This window comes from Saimiri boliviensis, chromosome 11 (genome assembly GCF_048565385.1).
Source record: "Saimiri boliviensis isolate mSaiBol1 chromosome 11, mSaiBol1.pri, whole genome shotgun sequence".
Lineage (NCBI taxonomy): Eukaryota > Metazoa > Chordata > Mammalia > Primates > Cebidae > Saimiri > Saimiri boliviensis.
The window spans coordinates 112,905,725-112,927,558 of NC_133459.1; the positions used below are offsets into that span (position 1 = coordinate 112,905,725).

Consider the following 21,834-nt stretch of genomic DNA (forward strand, 5'->3'; position numbering starts at 1 on the left):
CTGTATACCACTTTGATATTTTACCCCTTACTGTTAATGATAGTCTTCTAACAGTGGAGTTAGAAATAAATTATTTATCTGCTTAGCTCAAATTCACTCTCTTGGGTCAACTAAATAAGGGAGAAAACCCCAATATTTCTTTATTACTTCAAAGTAATGTGTATGTAAAGAAGCCATTGGGTTAGTATGTACTGACTATGTCATTTATATTATGCAGAGATAGCTGTGTGTCTATCAAAAAGTTTGTTATAGATTTCTTTTAAAAATGCTTTACTTTAACTTTTATTGTCATGTAGATTTCTTTTGGTATAGCTAAAGATATGTGTATATACATGTGTTTTTGTATTCTCACTATAAATCCTGTCCACTATTAGCCTCTTCTGTGAAGAATCACTGATAAATAATACAGAAGTAAAATCTTAATGTCCAGTTTCTAATTTGCCCAACTTAATACTTTGTATTTAAAATGTCTGCTATGAATGTTGAAGTGTCAGCTTGAATATTCCTAATTAAGAAATACTATAGTAATATGTAGAGGAAGATGTTTTAGGTATGGGAGCCACAAGTAGACATTTCTACAAACATTTTTGTGTTGAGAATAAACGCATTAGTCATGTAAATGTTCAGTTTTATCTGAAACAGATATAAACAGGATAAAATGAAAGCCATCGATTCTTTTTTGCTTTTTTTTTTTTTTTTTTTTAAGACAGAGTCTTGTTGCTCAGGCTGGCATGCAGTGGCACAGTCTCGGCTCACTGCAGCCTCCACCTCCCAGGTTCCAGCTATTCTCCTGCCTCAGCCTCCCAGGTTGCTGGGATTACATGCATGTGCCACCACATCCAGATAATTTTTGTAATTATTAGTAGAGATGGGGTTTCACCATGTTGGCTGGTCTAGATCTCCTAATCTCAAGTCATCCATCTGCCTCAGCCTCCAAAAGTGCTAGGATTACAGGCATGAGCCACCATGCCCGGCCTCTTTTTTTAGACTTTATTTTTTAGAGTAGTTTAGGTTCACAGCAAAATTGAGAGAAAGGTACAGAGATACTCAGTATACCCACTGCTCTGAGACATGCATGACCTCCCTCATTATCAGCATTCCCTGACACATACAGCCTAACCACTCAAAGTCCAAACTTTACTATGTTTCACTCTTGGTGTTGTGCGATCTATGAGTGTAACAGATACATTCTCTAAGTGTGTATTTTTTTGTATGTAAATGTATAACAGCATGCATCCACCATTATAGTATATATAGTATTTTCACTGTCCTAAAAATCCTCTTTGCTCTCCCTATTTATCCCTCCAGTTCACTCCTGACAACCACTGCCACTGGTATTTTCACTATCTTCATAGTTTTTCCTTTTCCAGTTGGAATCATATGGTATCTAGCCTTTTCAGATTGAAAGCCTTTTTTTTTTTAACTTTTCATTTCTTGTTTAATTATTTTTATTTTATTTTCTAAATTAAATTAAATTAAATTAAATTTTAAGTTCTGGCCATTTATTAAAGGAAAGCTGTGTGCTACCTCAGAGTAAGCACTCCAGTAAATACATATTGATATTGCTGGTGACTAGCGGTGGAGGTGATGATAAAGAACTCACCACATGAGGCTGAACCAGTTGTTAGTTTATGTTGTTTGTGGAGCCTTGGTTTAAGGCAATGTCCAATTCTTACATAAATTGAACTAACTTTAATTCAGAAAATGCTTTAAAATATGCCTGACTTACGAGGAAACACCATGAATATCAAATTATATTTCTTTGTATGAAAGCATTGATGTACTCTGGAATGTTTGACATTTGATAATTCAAAGTAGCTTTAGTACAATATATTCATTTTAAAAATGACCCCAAAGTATTCTTCCATACATACAATTTTTATTACTATTAGGGAATAATATACTGGCAATGTCTGGCTAATTAAATATTTAAAACTAAATGCATACACTCTAATTACTGGATTCTAGTAAATTCTCTTTAACTTGATTAAAACTTTCTAATATGTGAAAAATTAGATTAGGCTCCTTATTTTTTTTCAAATTGTCGGAAGTGCATGTAAAAAGCAACATGGAATCTGAGTTCATCAGCACCTTGCCTTCTTTTTCAGAGTCTATGTTCATACCAGCTGCTTTGTACTCTACAGAAGCACAACATTGCTGTATGCCTGTTGATGTACTATATATGATTGTTGCTTTTCTTTTCAAAATAGGCTGTTCCTTTCGTTTGTTTGTTTGCTTGTTTGTTTTTTGAGGCAGTCTCACTCTGCTGCCCAGGCTGGAATGCAATGGCACAATCTCAGCTCACTGAAACCTCCTTCTCCTAGGTTCAAGCAGCTCTCCTGCCTCAGTCTCCCAAGTAGCTGGGATTACAGGTGCCTGCCTGTAATTTTTTTTTTTTTCATATTTTTAGTAGAGGCGGGATTTCACCATGTTGGCCAGGCTGGTCTCGAACTCCTGACCTCATGTGATGCACCAGCCTTGGCCTCCCAAAATGCTGGGATTACAGGTGTGAGCCACTGATGCTTGAATGTTCTATGCAATCTTTTACACATTACTGTATATCAAATTGTAATATGCATGTAATATGCATGTAATATCCACACATAGAGAATTCTGTGTTTGCTATACCTACTTGTATAATATGTCTGCATTTGATATTAGTATCAAAGTCCTTAAAATAAATATTCATTGACAAATTAACATACTTTAAAAGATACCATTTATACACTACATATGTATACATCTTAAACAGAGATAACGAAATTTGAAATTTGACCAGTATGACACTGTTATTGCATGATAGTAATACAAGTAATATAAGGCCGTATACTCAAGTGGTCAATATGCTAACCATTCATTATTCTCATTTTGTGTAGGGACAGCAATCAGACCTATTGCTTTGAGAGCTGTGACCTCCATTGCTCGTGCTCTGCCTGGATTTCCCATTTTGGCTACTGGTGGAATTGATTCTGCTGAAAGTGCTCTTCAGTTTCTCCATAGCGGTGCTTCGGTTCTCCAGGTAGTAATTGTGTTTGTCTGTCCCTTTTAAAAATCTCCATCTCACAAATACAATGTAAGTTGTATGACAAAAACAAATATTTTGGGGGGGCTTCTTGAAAAAGAGGCTATTTGGGATGAAAATGGCAGCATATATTAGGTTCCTCAGATGGGTTAAGAACAGACCTGAGTTTCTTTCCTGTGCTATTAGGGACTTATAAACTCACTGTCTTTTTCTAATATATTTATTCACCCATGTGTTTCTGAAATAAATGTAGTACCAAAATGCATACTGTCCTTCTGGAAAAAAAAAATACATGAGGAAATCTGGGTAAAAGTAAAATCTCAACTGAGGAACAAAATGAAATGAAGGGTATGAAAATCTATGTCATTACCAGACTTGATCCTGAAGTTTCTGGCAGCCAAAGAAAGAAATGATTGGCTTTATGACTCTTAAAATATAAAAATAAATTGGTTGTTCAGCTTCTTGTGGTACAAAGCTGAGGGAACTTCTTTCTTCCATTGTCCTCTTAATGGGATACTGTGAGATGTAGTGAATTGTACTCTTAATAACACCCCTAAAATAATAAAAATTGAGACTTCAAAAATTATTTGCATACTTTTTAAAAAATAATGTTGCTCAACATGGGCTTAGTACTATCAGCACATTCAGGTTTTGTGATCTGAATTGACCTACGGACAAAACTTTTATATGATGACTAGACTGAAGTCTCTGGTAATACTCCATTAATAATGACGTCTCACTACTTAGCATTGTTGGTAATTGGAAAGCAGAAAATTTAGCATCCATATTCTCTGGCTAAAGGGTAGAGTGTAAACAGTTTGTGTTGCTAATTTGACAATCAGAATTAACATTGTCCTATGAAATACTTACAATCTAAGGTGGAAATACTATGCATCAGAAAGCTAATGAAGGCAGACTCCTGCTTCCAAGAAGATGGAGTAGACTTACTTTTCTCTATGCCTCACACTATATACAGCTAAAAACCCTTATATATAAACCTAATAGAAGAAGACTGAAAGGTGGAGAGAAGGCAGATTGTCTAAGGACCTCAAGACCCATGAAAAACACAGTGGTGAGTTTCCTGGGATTATTTTTCCTCACATATCTCACACTTGGAGCCTAAGAAGCCCGACAATCCAGAAACAACAATAGACAGAGGTGGAAAGCCTGCTCTCTCTAGCCAAAGAACCAGGAAAGAGGCAGCCTAGCAAGAGAGGAAACTTTTAGACATAACTGCTCTACTCCAACCCAACACCGCAGATAAATGTACCATCCCCATCCCCACACCCACCCATGCAAGCAGAGGACAAGTAGGGGTCTTAACGTCCGCCCTCACCAAGGAGTCTCACATCCCCACTGGGCAGTAATGAGCCCCCACCCCCATCCATGCCAGAAGCCTGGACTTCTACCCTCACCTGAGAATAATGAGATGTCCCTTCTCCTCCCTCCTGGAGTAGCAGTACACAAGTCTAGTGGAGAGTCGAGACCTTCATCATCATTGTGTGGTAGTAAGGCCACTCTACCTTTCTCCTTCTTATGATGTCAGTAAAGGCCAAGTAGGGAGCAGCAACAAGGCATGCCTACACCTCTCAGCCAGAGGTGTATCAGTGCAGGCTTATTGGAGAACCAAAATTCTCACCTCATCCCAGTGGTAACAAGGAGCCATGCCCCTTGGGTGTCAAAGAAGGCCTAGCAAGATACCTGGGCTTCTATCTTGCATTAAGTAGATAGCATTCTCCACTTCCTCTTTTAGGTTGACACCAAGGAAAGCTAGCAGAAACAGAAAGTTTATATAAGATCAAGAGTCTCTTAATATTATACCAAAATTGTCAGGATTTCAGTTAAAAATTACTCATTATGCCAAGACCTGGGAAAACCTCAAGCTGGATCATAAAAGAGAATTGATAGATGCCTGCATTCACATGACAGAGTTGCCATAATTATCTGGCAGATATTTTAAAGCCTCCATTATACAATTTACAAGCATGATTGAAACAAATGAAACAACAGAAAGTCTCATCAAAGAAACAGAAGATATAAAGATGAAAATTTTGGACTTTAAAAATGCGGTAACTTAAATACAAAACTCAATTAATGTGCTCAACAGTAAAATGAGAGAACATAAGAAAGAGTCAGTGAACTAGAAGGTAGAGCAATCGAAATTGACCAATCTGGAAAACAGAGAGAAAAAAGGACTAAAGGAAAGAATGAAAACAGCCCTTGGGGAACTGGGGGCTCTAACAAAAGGTGTAGCATTCATGTCTTCAGAGTCCCAGAGGAGAGTTGAAAAAGGTAGGAATAGAAAAGAAATAATGGCTGAAAATATTCCAATTTTTGCAAAAGACAGAACCCTGTAGATTCAAGAAGCCAAGTAAACTTCCAAAGAGGGCAACCCCAAAGAAATCCATACCAAAATAGATCATAGTCAAATTTCTGAAAAGTGAAGAAAAAGAAGAAATCTCGATAGCAGCAAGAGAAAGATGACACCTTACTTATTGGGAACAAACAATTGTAATGACAGTGGATTTCTCATCACAAGCCATGGAGTCTGGAAGGAAGTGGGACATTTTTCAAGTGCTAAAAGAAGAACTAACAGCTCAAAATCCTGTATCCTTCAGAAATGAACCAGAAATCAAGACATTCTCAGCTGAAGAAAAACTAAGAGAATGTACTGCCAGGAAATCTTAACTAAAAGAATGGCTAAAGGAAGTTTTTTCAGAAGAAAGAAAATGATAAAAAGAAGGCACCTTAGGATATCAAGAAGGAAGGAAGAATATGGAGCAGTGCCTTCAAAAAGAATCTGGAAGATAACAGTGTCCAGGCTTGAATATTACCTGAATTTATTTTCATGAACATGTAGGAATGCCTGGGCTGGAGGATACAATTGAGTTATGAGTGGGTTTCAGATAAGACTCCTGCTCATTGCCAGGTGTGACTATGGGCTAGTCAGACACAGAAATAAAGATTATTGACTATCTACCATGTGCTGGTTGTAACTGCTGCTGCATATAGTATTTCCACAACCTACTTGAGAGTGAAATTTTTTTGCATATATTTTTTGATTGACATCAACTAAGGCTGGGAGGTTGAAAGTGGTTGATATGGTTTGGCTCTGTGTCCCCACCCAAATGTCACCTTGAACTGTAATAATCCCCACATGTTGTGCGAGGGACCCAGTGGGAGGCAGTTGAATCATGGGGGCAGATCTTTCCTGTGCTGTTCTCATGAGAATGAGTACGTCGCACAAGATGTGATGGTTCTATAAAGGGGAGTTCTCCTGCACACATTTTCTTGCCTGGCACCATGTAAGAATGTCTTCACTCCTCATTTGCCTTCTGCCATGATTGCGAGGCCTCTCCAGCCATGTGGAACTGTGAGTCAATTAGACCTCTTTCCTTTATGAATTACACAGTCTCGGGTATGTCTTTATTAGCAGCATGAGAGCAGACTACTACAGTGGCATAGCCAAAGTCACATGACTAGCAATGGAGTCAGAATTCCCATCGAGGGTTTCACAGCCACAAAGCAAATAGCCTTCCAACTAGTCACATTGCCTGTCTTCCCTCACAGGTCCTGAAAGACAGAAATATTAGTAATAGGCAAGTCTTCCATGCCCACTCAAAGCTTACATGTACATGCTATTGCTTATGTCTTAGAATCAAGATTCTATGAAGAGAAGAAATGTGAAATCATAGAAAAATACATGAGAGTTATGTGTCCTGAGTGTAGATGTGTGCTCAGGGTGTAAATCCTAATATGTAAATATGCATAGACATAGAGTACTGTGTGTCCTCATAGAGATGAATGGTGAAGTAATTATTCAAATGCCAGTTTCTTCTTAGATGGAAAATCAGAAACTGACTATAAAAATGAAGCCTGTTGTATTCTGTACATGAGTGGACCCTGGAACTGGAACTTCAAGAACCGGTGGAACAGTTCTGGGGCAAGACCTTTGCCATCTGGCTTTCATGGGACATGTGATTTCTTCTTCAGAAGAAGCTAAAGTTTTCTCCAGTCTTGTTCTCTCCGTGGCTTACTCTTGCCTCCTCTGAACTTCTGTTACATGACTGTCATGACCCTTCTACTCACTCCACATTGTGGCCATTTAGCTCTCATTTCTACATGAAATGTCTCACTAGCTTATTGTCTGTTGACTTGGATTTCTTTTTTATTTTAAGTTCAAAGTGTATGTACAGGTTTGCTACATAGGTAAGCTTGTGTCATGGGGGGTTTGTTGTAGAGATTATTTTATCACCTAGGTATTAAGCCTAGCACCCATTAGTTATTTTTCTTGGTCCTCTCCCTCCTCCCATTCTTTGTCCTCTGATGAGCCCCAGTGTGTGTCATTCCCCTCTATGTGTTCATGTGTTCTCATCATTTAGCTCCCACTTCTAAGTGAGAACATGCAGTATTTTTCTCTGTTACTGCATTACTTTGCCAAGGGTATATGACCTCCAGCTCCCTCATGTCCCTGCAAAGGACATGATCTCATTCTTTTTTATGGCTGCTTGGTGTTCCATAATGTACATGTACTGCATTTTCTTTATCCAGGCTATTGTTGATGGGCATTTAGGTAGATTCCATGTCTTTGCTACTGTGAATAGTGCTTAAATGAACATACACATGCATGTGCCTTTATAATGGAATGATTTGTATTCCTTTGAGTATAACTGAGATTGCTAAGAGAGGAAATCTGTTTGCCTAAATTTATCTTCTTATACCAGGCCCCATCATGCCATTGGTTACCCCAAGTATTGACTGCTTGGTGTGTAGCAGAAACATAATACATTTTTGTTGAATGAATGAATTCGTTAAATGAATGTGCTTGGTTATGGGTATTTTGTTTTGTTTTGTTTTGTTTTGTTTTTTTGCCAGAATTGTGAAGAGAGGATAAAAGGATTCACACAGTATTAAAAATTCACTGCCTCTTTAGCTCTAGCTGGGAATAGCCCAGAGACTTTCTGGCTATTAAAATATTGGTTCCCAAATGATTTGGTTAAAAATGTAAAGTTTCACATATAGGCTTTTACTTCAGAAATGAAGGGGAAAATCAAGACATTCTCAGCTAAAAAATGCCTAAGATAATTTTTTGCCCAGAGACCTGGCAATCTAATCTGTAATTAAATATTATTATTAGATTGAGTCAGATATTTATCTCAGCCAGAAAATTTTTTTTTAACCAATGTTAGCTAACGTATGAACTAAAGTAAGTATTAAATATATACACTTAGGATGGTCATAAAGTGGGAAGTATTTGAATTTATAATTTTAGTTTGGTATTTCCATGGGGTAGAGAATATATATTTCCATCTTTCTTTCATTCTAATTGATTTTCACTTCAATTCACTCCCTGATCTTGTTAACCTAACCTTTCATTCAGTATACTTTTCAGCTGTTGAATCTTATTTGATAAAGTAACTCTGCAATTGTACTTACTCCAAATAAGTACAGTGTTTAATGTCTGCTGGGCCTTGGGTACTAGTCAGTATTTCTTTTTATTTGTCTATCTTTTTTTTTTTTTAATTTCCCATCAAATTCTCTCTTGCAGTTAGTTCAAATCTTTTTCATTCAGCTCAAAGCCCTAAGCCTCTCGATCATCATCCTCCCATTTCTCTTATGTCATCCATTCATTAGCTCTCATTGCCCAACCCATTTCTGTTCTCTGGTTTTACAATATTTATTAAATCCACCTTTCTAATGATTTCTATTCAGAAATGACATGTGTACCAACAAAATGAATTTTTTTATAAGAGATATGACCAGACAAATGAAATTTATTCAAATAACTAGTTTATGGTGCTGATACACTGGAGCATAGAAACAGAAGTTCTGTGATGGGTATAGAAATAGTAATATAAAGAAATATTTTGATTCTGATTTTTCTCATACACAATCCATCATGTATATAGACTGTGTAGATAAGTGAGTTCACTACTAAAATAAAGATTAACACTCAAATTATTAATTTCAAAATCCGTTCCAAATGAATCTATGTTTGTAAATTAAGCCATATGGCTTTAAGAAAAGTAATGACATTTAAAAGTAGAAAGCTAATTCTTTTCATAAGTTGTATAAGTGTGATAGAGCATGCCTTCCTTATTGCTTTATATGCATCACAGAGAATATTTCATTCATTCATTTTTAAGTAAATATTTATTGAGACCCTAGTATATTCTTAGCATTGTTGTAGCAATTTGGAATATTTCTGTGAATTAAAAAACAACAACAACAGCTAAAATCTGTTACCTTATTGGGCTTACAGTCTTGTGAGTGGGGAGAGAAAAAAATACAAAAAATGTTAAATATATTATCTGGTATATAATAAGATGATAAGTGCTGTGGGGAAAAATAAACTTCATTGAAAATATTTTTATTAAAAATTGATGGTTGTAAATCCTAGGAAACGTTTATTGAAGAAAAAAACCTAGGTTATAGCACTACTTGATTAAAGCTTGCTAATTGAGGAATTAAATGTAAATTCACAAAATATTGTATAGCACTTCACAGTTTATTTTTGTTTATTTTCATATGTGTAATCAAATTGAACTTTATTGTCACTTGATACACCAAAATACATTTTGCATGTCAATGTACTTCTGTGTATTTGCTACCTTCAGTTGTCACATATTATCCCATATTATAAATGCACTGAAATTTATTTTTAAAATCCATTATATAGGTTCTTCTTAATACACTACTAGTTTAAGCAGTGCAGAGAAAACCAAATTGCATATATCTCTAATTATTTCATAGTATATTTTAATGTAATGTAATTGATCAGTAAAGGGTATATACACTTTTTTAATTTGTAAAAATTTTTGTGGATACATAGTAGGTGTACTTATTTATAGGTTACATGAGATATTTTAATATAGGCATGCAATGCATAGTAATCATAACAGCTAAATAGGATCCACCTCACAATTTATAAACTGAAATGTCTCTTAGGATTTCGGATTACATTTTATTGGGCAATTATTGCTTTTTTTGTTTGGTTGTTTTTTTTTTTTTTTGAGACAGTCCTACTCTGTCGCCAGGCTAAAGTGCAGTGGCATAATCTCAGCTCACTCCAATCTCCACCTCCTGGGTTCAAGCCGCTCTCCTGCCTCAGCTTCCTGAGTAGCTGGGATTATAGGCACATACCACCACACCCAGCTAATTTTTGTATTTTTACTACAGACAGGGTTTCACCATATAGGCCAGGATGGTCTCAATCTCCTGAGCTCATGATCTGCCCGCCTTGGCCTCCCAAAGTGTTGGGACTACAGATGTGAGCCACTGTGCCTGGCCCAATTATTGCTTTTCATAGCAAACTTTGCTTCCAATATTTTGAGCAAATTTTCTTGTATCATTTCTCAGTGACACTATTTATTTCTATGATCTTACTCTATAATGTGCTTTGACAAGATGTTAACATTTCAATGCTAAAGCATCCAATCATCTTACGTTAAAAAATGCTTCAGTGATTTTTTTAAATTTTTATGAGAAAATACCATTGGAATTTTTGTAGGGATTGTATTGAATATTTAGATTGCTTTTGATAGTATGGATATTTAACACTATTAATTTTTCCAGTCCTTGAACATGGGAGGAATCTAGTTAATAATGTTATATTGTATACTGGATATTTGCTAAGAGAGTAGATTTTAGACACACTAAACACCAAAAGAAAGTTACTGTGTAAAATGAGGGATGTGTTAATTGGGTTGACTGTAGTGATCATTTAACTATGTATATGTACAACAAAATATCATGCTACACATTTAAATATATATAATTTTAAAATTGATAAAATGCCTCAGTGAATGCTGAATATAAAAACTAAGGAATCGGCTAGAGAGTAATCTGGGTACTCCAAATCATTTTCCTAGTACAACTTTGGAGTGAAAATGACTATTAGAACAGAACCAGATGTAACACTGTGGCCTAGAAATGAGATTCAAAACAGATTACAGGCTTGCATTCCTGGGTAGCTGCTCTTGTAAGTTTTTCAGTCACCCAACTGACTTCTAATTTATTTAAGTGAACTTCAGTGTCTTTGAAATCCCCGATTTTTAAATCTTATTTGACAGGCGTTCATTAGTTAAAATATGCAAATTAGAAATATGAAAGGACAGCTGAAAATTATCAGTAAAATTCAGGTACTGATATTTATAAAAAACCTTCCTGTTAAATTATTTTCTCAAACTATTCATAAACTCTTGAGGTCTTGAAATCTTTTTTGAGGGCTACTCTGAAGAAAAGAAGTTTGCTTCTGACTGCCAGTTAATTATTCATGAAGAGAATAATAAATAAATAAATAGTAATTCATCTTCAAAACAGTTTGAAGGGAGAGCTTTAACAAATTAACACTGGCTTTTTAAAGTTTTGGTTTTATTGTTAGTCCCAGATCTTATGTTCCCAATGAGCCCTGTATGCTCTTTCTAATGTTTAAGTACTAGACTACAATATCTGTTTAAAAACTATGGGATTTGTATTACAACCGAAGCTCAGACTGAGTCAGTTGCTTTCAGTGATAGGTTTCATTTTAAAATGTTCACCTTCGTCTATAGATAAAAAATATAAGTACATGTTACTCTTTTTTCACCGAATGACTTGGGTTTCTATAATTTAATTTAATGATATAGCCATTACAATTTAAGGACTTTGATTCAGAACATCGAAAATTATAGGAAACCATCAGTTAATTCATGAACAATTATGACCTATGCCTTCATTAAGATCATGTGTGTGTGTGTGTGTGTTTAATCTATCTTTTCTGTATGGATTTGTCACTAAAGTTAATAGAAAATCGTGAAATACAACAGAAAGATGAAGCATAGTGGGCATTTGCTGTGGAAAGTCATGGTCACATGACAGCCACTCACTGGACTCATATAACCAAATCAATTTTTAACAATAATCAAAGCTGCTCTGATAGAGCTAGTTAAAGCTAAATGGAATTTTTTAATGTGATCAGGAAATGTATTATTTTATTAAAATTAGAGAAAAAGAAGTAATTGAAGCAGCATTATGACACTGTTTCCACATGAGTGCAGATGGATGCATTACCCATAGTATCTCTTGGTCATAATATATACAGAGACTTCACTGCTTCAACTTTACTGACGGGTGTCTTTAGGTGATAAAAATTTTATATCCTATATTATAAATTTTCATTGGGTAGGTGGAAAATATTTATTCAGTAACTTCTAATTTTTTCTTTATCATCATTGACTTTCAAACCAGAGGATAATAAATGTAGCAAAAATAGTTGACAACATTCAAAATTATTTTAAATGGCATCAGAACCATTTCACATAACTGGTTAAAAGAAAAATATTTTTTCTCTCCATTATGTAATTTCTTGTGTCCTAGCTTTAATGAATGTTTCACTTACAATTTTAAGAACATATGTAAGTAGATATTTTTAAAAATAGAAACTCAATGTTCTCACAGTAATATATAAGAAAAAAATGCTTTTAGTTTATCCAGTCAATGAAGTTCTAATTGCTGTGTCAATTATCACATTATTTTAAATTACTTTAATGGAAGGCTATTTTCAAGAGGTTTTCATTTTTAAAAAGCATCTTGATTTTAGTGCAACAAATGTTGTTTATAAGCAAAGAGAAGAAATTAAATGGAAACTTCTATGTCTTTGAGTGACTGTACACTCTCGACTTGATAGAAAGGTTAACATCTAGATTCAAGGAAAATTAATTGAAAGTCAATCTAATATTTTTGAAAGACAGTTTTACTATAGAAAAACATAATAGCATTGCATAATGACTATTTCAAGTTAGTGAATAATCATGTGTTTGCTAAGATGTTACTTTTAAATGCTTTATAAGAATATATATATACTTATAAGTATTATATATATTCTTAAGTATGTATATAATTTTATTTATAAGAATTCTTATATATAATTTTATATATGAATTCTTGTATATAAAATTATATACATACTTAAGAATATACATATAATTATATATATAAATATAAGAATTCTTTGTTATAGAATTATATATATTCTCATCAAGAATTCTGTATAACAATTATAGGCCAGGCGCAGTGGTTCACGCCTATAATCCCAGCACTTTGGGAGGCCGAGATGGGTGGATCACAAGGTCAAGAGCTTGAGACCATCCTGGTCAACATGGTGAAACCCCATCTCTACTAAAAATACAAAAATTAGCTGGGCACGGTGGCGCACGCCTGTAGTCCCAGCTACCCAGGAGGCTGAGGCAGGAGAATTGCTTGAACCCAGGTGGCGGAGGTTGCAGTGAGTCGAGATCGTGCCATTGCACTCCAGCCTGGGTAACAAGAGCAAAACTCCGTCTCAAAAAAATTATATATGTACTTAGAAAGAATTTTATATATATATATATATATATATATATATATATATATATGTATATGTATATGTGTGTATATATATATATATATATATATATATATATATATATATAGTCTTTTAAAGCTATGGATATATCAATAAGCATTTTAAACCCCATTTATACATTTGTGTATTCACAGTTTGTAATTTCCTTGAGTTTATTTTATCAGTTGACTATCCAGTAGGACTAGAAACCATGTTACTTGATTTCTATTCTATAATTTGTCTCTGCATTCCCCACCCTCCCTGTTACTATACTCCAGAAATGTGCTGGCAAAATGAAAGAGGAATTCAACATAAGCATGTGAAAGCTTGCTCTTTCACTTACTGGTTGATGATTCATTCTCAGTTCATGGGCTCTACCTGTGAATGTTTACACTCAGTCTTATAATTTTATAAGTGAGATGTTTGCTTTTGTCTTTATTAAGAAATTTATCCCTGTCTTCTTCAGTTTCCAAAATTATTTTGAATTCTGATCATTCTTTCTAGGTGTTTGGTAGAGAAAATTTCGAGATTTCTAGAAGACTGGCTACTCTGGAGCTCCTGGGATCTGCTTGGGGGAAGCACAGAAATTCATTTTTTCACATTTTTGGATAACATGAAATTTGGAGTAAATTTGGAATAGAGTAAATCACAAAGTAGATTCAGAAAAATCAGGAGATACACATGCGATTGATCTAATATAAGAAGATACACTTAATTATTTATAAAAGTAAGGTCCTATTCTTGGGTACAAAAACTTAATTATACATCTGTAGTGGAGACAATCATGGCAAAGAGAAGATTTTTGTGGAAAAACCATAGAGGGATTTAATTTACAGTAAGATAAATAGCATAGCTTCCCTTAAAAAGTTGATCTTAGTACATATAGTATCTAGGAAAAGGAAAATAATGTCCTCAGTGAACTGTCATCAAATAACATCTTTATCACCTAATGAGCCCCCACTTTGTCCCAGGCAGGGCTAAAGCATCAATGATACAAGGATATTCTCAGACAGCTGAGAACTGCCCTCAGGAAGCTTTAGTATGCATACTATATAAGCTCTCTCAAAGGAGTGACACTTGTAACAGAATACTTTCTACTGCTTGTAACAGAATAGTCAAAACTGGGCAATTTTCAAAGAAAAGGAATTTATTTCTTATAGTTATGGATGCTGAGAAATCCAAGTTAAGGGTCTGCATCTGGTGTGAGCATTCTTTGCTGGCAGATACTCTCTGGAGAGTCCTGAGGTGGGGCTGAGCATCACATGATGAGGGGCCTGTGCTTGCTAATGTGCTAGCTCGGGTCCTCCTTTCTCTTCTGATAAAGCCATGAATCCCACTCCCAGGATAGTGCATTAATCTACAGATGGAATAATCCATTCATGAGGGCAGAGCTGTCATGAGCCTGTCACCTCTTAAAGGCCCCACCTCTCAATACTGCCACAGTGGATATTAAGTTTCAACATGATTTTTGGAGGGGACATTAAAACCATAGCAAATGATAAAATAATTGAGCCATTTAAAGAACTGAGAGAAGAGTGTCTCCCTGGTGAGAGAAAGAACAACAGCATAAACATCCAGGCCTAGTTGTACAAGGGTATGAGCAGTCATGGCCTATTTCAGGCATGGCAAAACATACCGAGCGAGGTGAGAGTGATAGGAGATGAAGTGAAAGACATAGGCAGAGGTGAATCTTTTGCAGTGCATTAGGTCATGTTAATGATTTTAGATGTTGTTCTGCACTTGAAGAGTGATGTGTCTCCAAAGAATAGCAACGTCTTTACATTTTCACAGGCCAACACTGCACCCACTATCTCTTTCCTCAGATCCTGAAGCAAATGCGTAGTGGGCTATTTCTACTTTGTTCTTCCATAGCATCCTGGTCATTTTTAATTAATGATTTTTATCCTCCATAATCTTAATTCTCCTCTCTTCTAGGTGTACTGACAGCCTCCTTCGCCTTTTTTTTAGCTGCTTACAAATATTTTTTGCTACTCCCAATGGTGACTGGCCCCAAAAATGTGCCTTTATCAACTCAAATCCATCACTTCTAGAGGAAACAAGTCTCGAAAGAACAGGTTCTGTTAATGGTAGGACATCATCATTAACTTTCTATACAAGGGAAAGCATTATTAAATATTAATCCAAAAATCAGACTAACACAGATCCTTTTCCAGAATCATTCAGTTCTATCATGCAGTTAATATATTTAAATATTTTCCCAGGGGTTCAGATGAGAATAGATTGTGACACTCTTTAAGTGTTTCTCTTGCAACAAAAAATGAAAATACAGACCACAAAAATACATTTCACAGTTGGTTCCTCATAAGCATCCCTAAGAGTTTTCAATCATGACATTCAGTTTTGTACCCCATTATTTTGCTTTGTGTGTACTATCCCAATTCTTTATAATTTTTCTTCATTACATTTTCTAAATGACACTGAATTATAAGTTTCTTATAAAAATGAAGCTCATGGGTTATGGCTACTCTTCTTTTTAAAAGACTTCTCTCTCTGCCTAATGAATACTATATTTCTTCTAAAGGATTCAAAACAAATTTAGATGTTTCTGGGCTATTTTCTGACTGGTTCCTTTAATTTTTTATGCACCTTTGCCTTTTCAAAAGGCAGTATCTCTTTGCAGTACTAACAAACCAAACTTTAAAATCTCTTATCCTCCTAACACTTACACTTGTGTTTATATAGGCCCATTTACAGTTAGTCTCATGTTTGGTCACCATTTTTTCAATATGTTCACAACAAACTAGACCCTCTGATGTTACCGTCTTCTGAAAAGGTCCACTCCTCACTTTTTTTGATTTGGTATATCATTATTTTATTCTTGTTTCCCTTTTTTCTTCTGTTAGTATACTTCTGCTTTCTTCTGAGCTTATTGATTATGATTTGCAAAGGTCCCATTCTTAACCGTCTTCCAAGATTGGAAAATGGGAGGATTTATTTATTGACCTTTTGGATTTGATCCAGGATGTCTAAAGGCTGAGATAGAACAGAAAAGAAGAAAAGGGAGGAAGACACTGTTAGACAGTAGCTAGACTGGAAAATGACCCCAGCTCTAGACCAAAAATATAACCAAGCACTGAGAACTTCTGTATAAAGGTGGGCGAGGTATCTCTTATTAGAGAGAAAAAAAATTAAAGCTGAATTGTTGTGCCTTATACTTCTATAGACCTAATGCGAAGTATGTTTTTGGTCTTTTTAAATTTTATCTTCATAAATCAATATGTTCAGTTTTCTCATTCTTAATGCATTCACTTTTATATTTGTCTAAATGTAAGGATTACAAGGGCAGTTTTGTTATATGGATTTATTTTATAGTGAAGTCTGGGCTTTTTAAGGTATATTGTGCCTATTAAGAAACCCTGTTGTTAGTTTTAACATTTTTCAAAAATCTCAGTTCACCTTAAGCTTGAAGATTCTTTACAGTATTATGTATACAGACATGGTTCTATTGTTATGTATAGTATGGTAGTTAACAGAAAGAACTTTGAAGTTTTATAATAGTTTGCTCATCATCTAGCTGGATAAGTTTGGGCTACTTATATAACTTCTGTAAACCTTGGTTTATTCATCCATAAAATGGAAGTTATTGTACCTATCTCATTGGATTGTAATAAGACAGAAATGATATTTAATATGTTAAAGCAAGTATCATCATTCAGAATCTCAGTCCCCAAAGTATCTCCCTCCTGCTCCAGCCACCTTGATGCTTCCCTGCTTTTCATTATCCAACAATGATTGGCACATCAGGGAGCCATCAGCACTCTGGTCCAGCCCTAAAACTGCTTATAAAATGAATATCAACTCTAATTGTATCTCTCTCTAGTTATAAACTGATAAAAGAAATAGTACCAGACTTACGTAATTCTAGCCATGCAGTTGACATTTATTAAGGTTTTTTTTGGTACAGAAAATCATGATTTACTGAGGAATAAAAAATAAGCAGACAATTTGGGCACACATTTATTTTGGTGGTATTTAATTGTGACTTGCTGCAAATCATGATTGTAAAAGAAATTACAGTAAAATATGAAAGTTTTTACAGGCCTGAAAACACTTCATTAAATACTTTTATTAGAAATCGAACTATGTCTCTTATTTAGAAATATAAAAAATCAATGATACGCTTAAATTTTACAAATAGTAGTGAAGGAAATTACTGCTAGAATATCTCTCCATTTCAGGTGATTTCTAGATCACAGTTCAGAAACCAGATTTAGGCTGAATGACCTCTGTCTAGACAGGGAGCATGGTCAACTACAACACTGGAATACAAGCTTGTGTTCATTTCCACCAGAGAGAATAATTATTATCAACTAAGGTTTTTTTTGTTTTTGTTTGTTTGTTTGTTTGAGAGGCATCTCGCTGTGTTGCCCAGGCTAGAGTGCAGTGGCACAATCTCGGCTCACTGCAACCTCTGTTTCCCAGGTTCAAACAATTCTCCTGCCTCACCCTCCCAAGTAGCTGGGACTACAGGTGCCCACCACCACACCCAGCTTCTTTTGTATTTTTAGTAGAGATGGGTTTTCACCATGTTGGCCAGGTTGATCTCAAACTCCTGACCTCAAGTGATTCACCTGCTTCAGCCTCCCAAAGTTCTGGGATTACAGGCATGAGCTACTGCGTTCTGCTCTTCTCACACACTTTTAAAAAATTATCTCTGGAATAAACTGTTTACTCCTACTTTTAAAGTTTTCTTTTTAGAAAAATACATCATCAATGTTCTCCAAGTAAAATGCTTTTAGGGAAAACTTTTGAATGTTTTACTGCAGACTACTCAACAAATTGCAATTTTGGATAGGAGACCAAATGGATTTCTGTTTTATATAAGTATTAACAAAAAAAAAACATTCAAAAGCTTGCCTCTCTAAAACTATGTATCTGTGCATCATATATGTGGTTTATGGCATCAAAGTTACAGTTCAGTAGATTTCTAAAAGACTTTCAAGACAGAGACATGAATTTTTACAGATTCTAATTACAAGTTAGAAGTCATCTCACTGTGGGAAATTAAAAATGGAGACAATTAGAGAAAATTCCAGTTGAAATAAAAATGCATTATGGAAAAAGCAATAAAAGCACACACACACAAAGCAGGAAAGTAAAAATCACTTATCAGTAGCCTCTATGATTCATTGTAGATCAATAATGTGTAGTTAATGCATTACCAGGAGAGCATTAATTTGCAATTACCACAGGTGATCTGATCCTCTGTTCTGTCCATTGACACAAATGACCTTTTGTTGAAAGAGGGTCTGTAGACATTATTTTAAATAGAGCAACAGAAAGGTAAAAAGGAAGTATAGGCCACTTTCAGTCACAGATATCTTATACCACACAAAATGGGAACGTTTGTATTTTAGCCACAGTCACATGATGGAGTGTCATGGGCCTAAGAATGGGCATGCCTGTTTGTGTACAGAAAGAACATGATATGCAATAGGAGATAGTGGGTAAAAATGATTCAAAGATGAAACTACAAGTGCCCTCAATTAAATATAAAATAACATAGACCTTTCTTAAACTTCTACTACAAGGAATGATATGAGAAATTTTAGTTCAACTAAGTGTGTTTTTCATTGCCTCTGTTTGAACATACAATCTAAGTAGCCTGGGAGGTAGAGAGTCAGATGCCTAAACAACCAAACATTCTTGAAAGAAAGTGGACTAGTAGCTCTCTAGAGACCCTATTGTAATCATAAATAATATGGCAAGGACTCAGATGACCTTTTCCCAAAGCTACTGGACAGAAAGTGTTATCAGTCTCAGAATCACCAAATAAGAACAGGAAGCCACTGAGAACTCTACCTTATTCATGAATGCTTCAACCCAAATGAAAATGAATCAGATTGCTTAGGTTGATATCCCAGCTCCGTTGCTCATTAGCTATATAACCTTGGCTTACTAGACGTGTGAACATTTTAAACTTCAGTTTTGTTATATGTAAAGTGGAGATAATACAACCTACCTCATAAGATGGTTATGATGATTCACAATCATATGCAAAGCACCTCATGTAATATCTGAAACAAAGTATGTATACCAAACATGTAAGATATTAATTATCATCATCATCCACTTTGTTAGTAGTTTTATGAATTTATGCCAAATTTTAAGATAAAATGTACAGCCCTCTATTCTAGCTTTTGACTAGTGTGTATCTTAGCTCATGGTGGTAGAAAACAGAATCCAAGGAAAAGATCAAGTGTTAATGTTTTGTTGGGAGATAAAATTCTAGGGTAGCAAGAGTAAAAGAAAATGGAAATGAGACAGAGAAAGATGAGCCTTGAATACAAGGTAATACATTACTGAGTTAGCCACTGCTTCATAAGCTTCAACGAGACACAGGCAGCCAACTGGCCACATGGAACAACTCCAGAGAGAGTAGCTCAAAAGCAATGCCTTGGGTTAAACTATCACAGGAAAAATGGAGAGGAACTGTATCTTCTATTCCCTTCTGCCTTCTGTCATACACTGGTTGAAGTTCATCCTTCTGGAGATTCCACTCCCCCATCCTTCTGGATTTTATCACTCAGTGAAAGCCTTTCCAATACCCTGTGGTTTGGCCTAGTGCGGCACTTATTCCACTCTATTACTCTCTTCTACACTTGTAATTATCCAACATGGTTGAATATGCAGAGTGACAGATAACTTATTACTTTACCTATTATCAAGTTAAAGTTATACACAATTTCTGCCTCATTTTGGAAGCTGTGCTTTCATATATCTTTTATTCATTGGTCTACTTCTTTTTAAAACTAGATAGAATCTATCCATGCTATTTTCATAGTAACATAGAATTTCAGAAATGGAGAAAACCTTGATGGCCCAAATATAGTTGAATGTTATATTTTTATGACTATGAGTACTACACAGGTGAGTGAAAATAGCATGCTATTTTATAATAGTTTTACCATATCATAACCTAAATCCAGTCACTCCCAGGATGTGATACAGAAGGCTAAGTTGTGTGGTCTCAAGTAAAATTTGGCCTGCTGTTAGGGAATTCTGTTGTTACCCCCAAGGCTTGCTGGAGCCTGGAGAAATTATTATAGCAGTGACGTAAGCCTTGAGAAGCAATTCCTGCTTGTAGCTGGAAACCCAGTATTCAGTAATTTTCTTTAAAAACTAGTAAGCATGCATGCAAAATATCTTCTAAGGCTATTAATCAGAAAGGGATTTGACAAGCAGATAGGACATGTGCCTTTCTAGAAAAGTGTCTAAAATAGTAACTCCAGAGGGGGGACTATCATCCTTTTGCCCTTTCTCCGTTTATTCCTTGGTCAAAGCAGCAATGATCCATTAATCATCTATGTAGTCAAGTGAAGGAAAAAGAAGACAAGGAAACAAATAAATGGCATAAGGAAAACAGAGGGAGAAGGTCCTTATGGTCAGACAATTGACAACTTTATAAAGGAAAACAACTGACCTACAGCAGTTTCCTTTATATCCCCATTGCCAGGTATATTTTATGAGTAAACTAAAGCACTAGTCCAATCATTCATTCAAAGACCCATATTTGACTTAAGTAATCTGGCAGGTTAATCTGGCCATTTGGAAGTTTTTACAATTCTCATTGTCATTTAAAATCCGTGGTTTGATTTTCACAGTACCTAGCATTCTAGTGCCTGGACATTGTGATAACTATCTTAACTATCTTAAGCTGACATCATATAAGGAACCAATTATTAAGAGAACATAAACAGGTTCCCAAAGCCCAACTATAATTCGCAACTAGGTTAAGTATGTTGTAACTTTACAAATTATGATAATTTTAAATATTATCATGGTTAACTCATATAAAATTTACTATGAGACGCACCCTTTGTAAGCTAAAAGTTATAGTAATTTATTTATACCTCTGGTAATCCTGTGAGATAGTTATTGTTATAGATTGAATGTTAGTGTTTCCCCAAAATGTATATATTGGAATACTAACCCCAATGTGATAGTATTAAGAGGTAGGCCTTTATTAAGTAAAAGATTTGATAGGTCAGAGGGTGGAGCCCTTATAAATGAGATTGGTGCTTTTATTGAAGAGACCCCAGAGAACCTCTAATCCTTTCTGCCACATAAGAACATCAAAAAGATGGCTATCTGTTAACCCGGAAGCAAGTCTTCACCAGACACCAAATCTGATGACACCTTGATCTTGGTCTTCCTAGCCTCCAAAACTGTGAGAAATAAATGTATGTTATTGGAGCCACCCAGTCCATGGCATTTTTGTTATAGCAGTCCAAACAGGCTAAGACAGGTGTTTTTACTGTCTTCATTCTATAGACAGGAATGTTAAGTTTTAGGATAGCAAGTAGTGATACGAATTTACACAATTTAGCCCAGAATCTGTGATTTTAACCAGTATACTATGTTGACATTTCTGCCCACTAAAATGGCTAGTATCAAAAGATAGACAATAATTAATGATGGTGAGGAT

The 21,834-nt window shown here is 35.2% G+C and overlaps 1 protein-coding gene across 1 annotated transcript in view; it reads left to right on the top strand.

Moving 5' to 3' along the window:
- The window catches only part of DPYD (dihydropyrimidine dehydrogenase), an 856,217-nt gene that overhangs the window by 703,617 nt on the left and 130,766 nt on the right, over positions 1-21,834 (top strand). The window contains exon 19 of the mRNA XM_039460876.2: positions 2,877-3,019. Coding sequence (XP_039316810.1) covers positions 2,877-3,019 — 143 coding nt within the window. The remainder of the gene's footprint in view (positions 1-2,876; positions 3,020-21,834) is intronic.